Below are 7,209 nucleotides of genomic sequence, written 5' to 3' on the forward strand. Positions count from 1 at the left end.
CCACCCCTGGGTGTTAATTAAACCCCACAGGCTGGTTTTTTTTTCCTCCTCTTTGGTTTATAGCCCTCTCTCCAGGCACGCTGCAGTTCTTTTCCCRGCTCCCACTCCCTCTCAGGAACGCAGAGGGGACAGGTCGATGCCTAATGGTCCTGTGCCACCCAAAAAGGGAGGGATTGCCCAGACACCTCAGAGACCGTTTTATCTCTGGAAACATCTGGCCCGGCTGGTAGGGGTCCCTGGAGAGATGGTGCCTGGCGGCCTCTGGTGCTCCTGCCACCCCTCCGACGTGACCAGGGGAGGTGGCTCCCAGAGTGAGGCACATGTCACTCTGCTTTTGTTTGCTCTGTGCGTTGTTTCTAGTAATAATCATTTCCAACACCAGTCGTCTCTGCCCTGGAAGCTGCTGACTCAGGTCTGTTCAGGAACGGTTAAACGGCTGCTTGTGCAGAAGCATTTTCCTCCCTTCCACTAAAAACACGTAGACCCGTCAGGCAGCGCATAACGAGTAGCCAATGCGGACGCCACCGTGTGGAGTCTCCTTTGCAAGAGCAGAAATGCAGTTTGGTGTCCCTGACAGCRTACAGCTCCTCTGCAGTCTGCCCGGTGGCCAAGCAGGTCCTGCTCATGCCCTGGTGGTATCTGCATGGCTCCTCCACTGCCAGCAAGCCTAGGGTGACTTCAGACACCTTGCTACCATACTCTTCCTTCATAGTTTGATGTCAACATTGCTAAATAATCACATATGCATCTGAGCATGACTGGACGGGATCAGGTCCCAGGAGAGACATCCTGCGTTCAAGGGGAGCCAGTGCCAATCCACASAGCATGGTAGTTAGCAGAAATGGCAGTTTGTTAGGTCTAGTTTATTAGGGTTCACCTGATAGTTTGGGATCAGCACTCATCCTGGGAGAAGGCTGAAATTCTCCTGCTTTCCCATGAGTCCAGGAGTCCCTTTTTGGGGAGAGGGTATTTTTCAGCAGAGCACTTTTCCCCGGGAAAGCGCAGACTCTGCAATCACAAAGCGGAACAGGGGTATCTCCAGTCTGTTCAGCCTTTTGGCRGAAGCAAGCCTGAGCACCTAGTTTCTTATTTCTCCCTTTCAGGTTCCGCAAGACAACCCGAACTCCTGCTGTGTCAGTTCCTGGGCTGCACACCTATGATGTGAAAGTCCCAGGGGTCACGTTTACCGAAGCTACATGAGTTGCTGTTGGTTTCCTCCAATGGCACACAGATGCTGAAGGGAGATGTCCTATCCCTTCAATTTCACCCTTTTCCCTTCTTTTCTGAGCACCGCATTCTAGGTGCTTCCCTGGACTCCTTGTTTCTGTCCCTGGCCCCTGGATGGGAAACAGCCAAGAAAATGTTAGTACCAGGTTAGTGAGTTAAACTGGCTCAACATGCAGTCAGAAGGGCAGGACCATAGACCAGACTAGGCACGGCAGCAGCAAGATGGAAGAACTTCACTATCTGCTTATCACGTACACATTTCCCTCTCGCTCTTCCYCTCTTCTTTCTCCCCCTTGAAAATGCAGAGCACAGTTTAAAAGCCAAGATCTTGATATCAAGAATGCTGTTTTTGTAGCATTGGTTTTATCTAAACATTAGCTCTAGTGTGATCAAGTGGTTGGACCAAACGATCTCCACATGTTCCTTCCTCACTGAACCATTCCATGATTCTCCAATAATTTCCTAGTCTGCTATAAAGGCTGAACATTACCTGGTATAAAGACGACCTGATCATCTCAGAGCCTCCCAGCATACTCTTCCTTTGTGTCTTTGCTTGGTAGAGAAGAGCCAGTCATGAATTCCTCACGCCCAAGAAATATCCAATTGCCCTTGACATGAGCAGCTCCATGAGGATCACTGTAGTCTTGAGGGAGCTGGAATAGGGATGAATTTTGGTACCTGGATACAGAGCTTGTTTTGAGAAACCAGCACCCCCCTCCTCCCCATGTCTCCTCCAGCTACAAGGCACAGCAAAGTCAACACTTCACCTTCACTGAGCAARGGACTAAGGCCAGCTAAGGACAGAGGAGAGGGATTCGAGCCCTGGCCCACCCTCTCCTCAGCCCTCCTTTCTGCCCACCCCTGTCAGGATTCCCTAGCCTCCCATCAAAGGGACTGCTCTTCACAACAGGCTCAAAAGCTGCAGGGACTTGGAGATGCAAGTCACCACCTTTCCTCTTGGAACAGCGGTTTCCATGTGTGCAAACTGGCAGTGATGCCAGTAAAGACCCTTTGTAGAGTAGTTTGAGATCCGGTGGGGAAAGTGTTACATCAGAACAGAAGCCATCTCCTGCCCAGGCCAAGTCTGTCTTTGTTTCGGTTTAAACTGGGAGGATATAAATGGCATTGAGGCAGGCACATATTGTTTGCAGGGTGGCCATTAGTCTGGAGCAATCACTACTGGGGAGGGGGGAAAGGGCTGAACACAGCAGGGCTTCAGCCTATATTTTGYCTCAGTCAACACTATTGATATACCTAATATCAATATTAATTATTAATGAGGTTAATCACCTCATTAGAACCCCATCATGATCAATTTCTGAGCTCCTAGCAAGGAGCAAGCTCTCAGCTGCTGTGAATTCCTTTGCTGATATGTGTGATGGGCATCACCTGGAGTAGGAGTGGCTGCAGGGAGGTGCTGGCTACAAAAGGCCCCTGGGCAGTGATTTCTCTTTGTGCTGGACTCTGGCAGGCAGGATGAGGCCTAGAAGCAGCCTTGGGTTTGCTGTCTTTTGCTGGGTTCTTGGTGGGGTGATTTCTTACAACCCCTGGGGTTTCTTCAGAGGAGAGTCRGATGTGCAGCAGTATGGTGGGGATCTTTCCTTTGGGCAGTCCCGTGCCTTCTCCCAGCCCTCCCCCTGGGCTTGGGTTGATGTCTCCCAGCTCCAGGCTGCATCCCCGCTGCACCCTGTGGCTGTGCAGTGCCAGGAGGCTCAGATGGTGGTTGTGGTGCACAGGGATCTCTTTGGCACGGGACGCCTGGTGAGGGCTGTGGACCTGACCTTGGGTCCAACTGCCTGCCAGCCTGTGGCCGTGAGCGCTGCAGAGAACACTGTGACCTTCACGGCTGGGCTCCATGAGTGCGGCAGCATCCTCAAGGTAAGGCTACATCCTCCAGGGCTGGAGCCTTGAGGTGGGGAGCTGGGTCTTGGCCTGAGCCTCAGTGCTTCAGGCTGTTGCATCTCTTGCTCTTATGCAGCAATGCAGAAGCTGTCAGAGGGATGAGATCTGAATRCTACCTTCCCTCCACTAGGGCTGTGGGATCCCAGTTCAGGCTAGCTCAACTGTGGTCACTTGATCTCATCTCGCTGACCTTCCTCAGTTTAGCAATACTGAAGCTGCTCCTAGAAGTTCATTGGGTGCCAGCCTTGTAAATGYTGATCAATATACGGCTAGGGACAGGCTTGACTCTACTTAAGCTATTGTATGCTAGTGGTGCTACTCAAATGCTCTGTTGCTTGCTGATGAATTCACAGTGATATAAAACTTAAAAGTTGCTTTAGCAGACTATTGTGATGTAGTTGGACATTTTTTGATCAGGGAGATGTTCAAACCCTTTCTTAGCAGCTGAAGGATCTCAATCTGTTTCCAAGTAATGGAAGTTATACTATCTGATCTAGGGTTCAGCTCTGGTGTGTGAGCAGGGAAGGGTGAGGAAAAGGCATAAAAACCAGGTCTCTGTTTATGAGTACAGTGGTGGYCAAATTTTCTAGAACACCTTTGCTGTCATTTCTTCCTCCAGATTTGAGCACAGWTAAGCTAGTCCTGGGAGTGCCTCTGCAGCAAGGCAGCAGCTGATCCTGAGTTTAGGAGGCATTTGCATGCTGCTGCTAGATCATAGTGTGAAGCTAGACTGAGGAAAGCTAAATCCAAAGTGTCCATCTTTCCCTGGCAGAGGCTTAGGATGGTTAAGGTATAYGGCTGGTACTGAGCAGGTCCCAGCAGAGAGGTGAGCAGCTGCAGATTCCATCAGTAAATCCTCCCTAAGCAGAAGTCACTCGCTGCCTGTGACATCTCAAAGGACAGATTTCCCTGCCTGCTGTGCTAAGACAGGGAAACTGGAGGGGGGGAAGATCAATTTGAGCACCTCTGTATCCAGCTCTGTGTGCTGCTGTGTAGAGACAGTCCAGGGGCAGCATGGAGCAGCTCTCTAGTCTGGAATGTCCCTGTAACAGGATGGCTGGCACTTGCCCRTGTCCAGGACCAGAAGAAATGCCTCAATACCGAAGCTCCAGGCCTGAAAGTATGTGCTCCCTGTGTGTGGCCAAAGGAATAGGACTCCTAATTAATTGATAATGCAACTTGTATCTCTCCCCAGCTGACCCCTGATGCACTAGTCTACAGCACAACCTTAAATTACAACCCAGTCCCTGCTGGYAACCTAGTTATCATCCGCACCAGCCCTGCTGTGGTTCCTATTGAGTGCCACTATCCGAGGTGAGTCAATGAAGAGTGAGGCTGAGCTGTTCCTCCAGCTGACCTGCTACCTCGGAGCCTTTAACCAAGGTCATCTCTCTTCAGGAGGGAGAATGTGAGCAGCAATGCTGTCAGGCCCACGTGGGTGCCATTCCACTCCACCCTGTCCTCGGAGGAGAGACTGGCATTTTCCCTGCGCCTCATGGAGGGTAAATCTTGGATGTGGGACAGGGGCCTGATGGCCCAGCATCCCAGGGCTGGGACCATCCTCTCCTAGACAGTCCCACTTTCACTAGATGGTACAGCTGGTGCTGGTATTGCTCTGTCTCCTGGGACCTGGCTTTGTGGGTCATGTCRGTACTCCTGGAAAGGGCAGCTTGGCTTAGCCCTGTTTTGCTACAGTTGTTTACTATGTGGGCAGCTGCTAGGCCTCATACCTGTTGAGGGGTTTTTCCTCAAATGGAAGCAGTGAGGCACGAAGGAATCAGCTGGCTTCCCTTTCTGGAGCTCATGGTGACTTCTTCCCTTCCAGATGAYTGGAGTGCTGAGAGACCCTCCAATGTGTTTCAGCTGGGAGAAGTCCTCCACTTCCAAGCTGATGTTGATACAGAAAACCATGCCTCTCTGAGGCTCTTTGTGGACAGCTGTGTGGCTACCCCAACCCCAGACAGGAACTCCTTTCCTCAGTATACTCTCATTGATTTCAGTGGGTAAGAGCTGGCTGTGCCTTTACAAACATGYCTTTGTGCTGGTTGTGGATATCTACAGTAGTGGGATTCTGCTGACCGTATCTTGTGCCTAGATGCCTGGTGGATGGGCAGCTGGATGATGCCACCTCAACTTTTATATCCCCAAGACCCAGGCAAGATGTGCTTCAGTTTGTGATAGATGCATTCAAGTTTGCAGGAAACTCCAGTAACCTGGTAAATCCCTCTTAGAACAAGTGATCTGCTTGGCTGGGTGGGGATGTGGCTTAACTCTGTAGACCAGGTTAATAAWTTATTTTCCCTGGCAATGTAATTCTAGCAGCTACCTCATAGCTAAATATGAATGAAATCACCTTTCATTACTGCTTCTGACTCTCAGCCCTCTGAGCCAAGGCTGTGTCTTGAAAAGCAGCCCTGATACTAGTCAAGATGAGCCCTGTGCTTTTCCCTTCTGACCAGTTGTTCTGATGGCCTTTCAGTAGCTGAATGCTTAAGTGTCTTGAAGTAGGAGGGAATGAGCTGATCTGGGGAGATGGTGGTCCCACTGGAGACCAAATTCATGCATGAGTGCTGAGTGTATGCAATAAAGGCAAATGCCAGCCTAATGACTCTACTCTGCCCCCTCTTGCCCCCCAGATCTATATCACCTGCCACCTGAAGGTCTCCCTGGCTGACCAAGCTCCAGACCCTCTGAACAAGGCTTGTTCCTTTGACAAAACCAGAAGCCTGTGAGTAGCTGGAATAGCAACTTATTCAAGGGTAAAGAGCTTGGGCTTCTCATCTGACATGCCATGGTCCAGGAAGGTGGACTTGGCCATCTGGTCTGAGTGGGTGGCAGGGGATGATTGGGGCTCCTTCTAGGAGATCACAGAGGAGGCATGGGAAGGGTTCCTAGAGCAGGGCAGGCTGGTCACAGGCTTCTCTTCCAGCTGGGCTCCTGTGGAAGGCACCAGGGATGTCTGCTCTTGCTGCGAGGTGAGGAGCTGTGGCTTGGCTGAGCACTCCAGGAGGCTTCATGCTGCYTCCCAAAGGCAAGGAGGACGTTTTAGGAGAGAACTGTCCTCCCAGCTTGGTAGGTCTTGACATGCCTCTTGTGCTCTGTTGCCATGATGTCWAACTTGGTTAGACCTGGGTGGCTAGAGCTGCCTCACTACCTGTTGGCTCCTCAATGCTAATCCATGGCTTGGGAGAGCAAAGGTTTACATGAGCCTGTGTGTACTCATGTGTCCTTCCTCTCAGATTCCTTGGTGAAAGAAGCAGATGTTGTGGTTGGACCCCTCCTTATCCACAGCTGGCAGGATCATTTAGTCCTGAGGACGCCTTCACAAGGTAGGGCAAGCTCAGGAAGAGGTGGTATATGTGACAGGTCCCAGCTCTGGCCATGACCACCGCCTTGTTTTTCCTTCCTAGGTCTAGAAGGGAACTTCTGGATGGTGTTGGGGCTGGTTGCAGTTTCTGGTCTTGTTCTGATCCTTGCTGCTCTAGGAGCTCTGATCGTCTGCCGGAAATCCAGCAGCCCCATTTAAATCACTGTTTTCAACTCCTATAGTCTATCCAATAAAAAAAATAAACCTGGAGGACTGTGGGAAGCTTTCAAGTGGGGTGGAGAGGCGGAGAAAGCTTCAGTCTCTGGAGACAGTGAGTGGGATCCTAACTGCTCCTTTGCCTGCCTGAATCTGATTCAGGTCTCACTTTCCTGAAGCCCTGCCTCCAGCAGGGCTTTGTACAGCATTACRGCTCTGTCAGTGTCTCCCAGAGCACCTAGGTAGGAACTGAGAACCTCTGGCTGTGACTTCTGCAYGTGTTCTTAATCCTAGAAACATGATATTGCCTTTAGCCTTACAACATATTTTACCTTCCACTGGAGCCAGCTGGGGCTGCTCCATTCTGGTAACTATTCACTTATGCTGAAGTGAAAGTGATTTAAAGCCAGAGGGAGCTAAGGATTTACTAAAACTCAGAGCATGTAGGGATGTGGTTAGAAAACAAGGTAAACAGCCTGTCTTGCAGCGGTGGTCAARACTTTCATTGCCCCTTAAGAGRACTGCTTTAAACCCTTGTGACAAGAGTGCAAGGACTT

The 7,209-nt window shown here is 50.6% G+C and overlaps 1 protein-coding gene across 3 annotated transcripts; it reads left to right on the top strand.

Annotated features, from left to right (window-relative positions):
* The first annotated feature begins 2,703 nt into the window (after window positions 1-2,703).
* On the top strand, window positions 2,704-6,698 carry LOC146596423 (zona pellucida sperm-binding protein 3-like). Of its 3 annotated transcripts, none has more exons than XM_085304010.1 (9): window positions 2,704-3,105; window positions 4,325-4,443; window positions 4,528-4,631; window positions 4,955-5,132; window positions 5,225-5,345; window positions 5,766-5,857; window positions 6,059-6,201; window positions 6,369-6,482; window positions 6,546-6,698. In XM_085304010.1, the coding sequence occupies exons 1-9, from the start codon at window positions 2,704-2,706 to the stop codon at window positions 6,653-6,655; spliced, it is 1,383 nt and encodes a 460-aa protein (XP_085160136.1). In that variant the 3' UTR covers window positions 6,656-6,698. The 3 variants fall into 3 exon arrangements, with proteins under 3 accessions (XP_085160136.1, XP_085160137.1, XP_085160138.1); XM_085304011.1 differs by having other exon boundaries at window positions 6,369-6,458; window positions 6,540-6,698; XM_085304012.1 differs by having other exon boundaries at window positions 6,369-6,458.
* The last annotated feature ends 511 nt before the right edge of the window (window positions 6,699-7,209 follow it).

Source organism: Rhea americana, unplaced genomic scaffold (assembly GCF_003343005.1).
Source record: "Rhea americana isolate MKP2758 unplaced genomic scaffold, rheAme1 scaffold_201, whole genome shotgun sequence".
Classification (NCBI taxonomy): Eukaryota; Metazoa; Chordata; class Aves; order Rheiformes; family Rheidae; genus Rhea; species Rhea americana.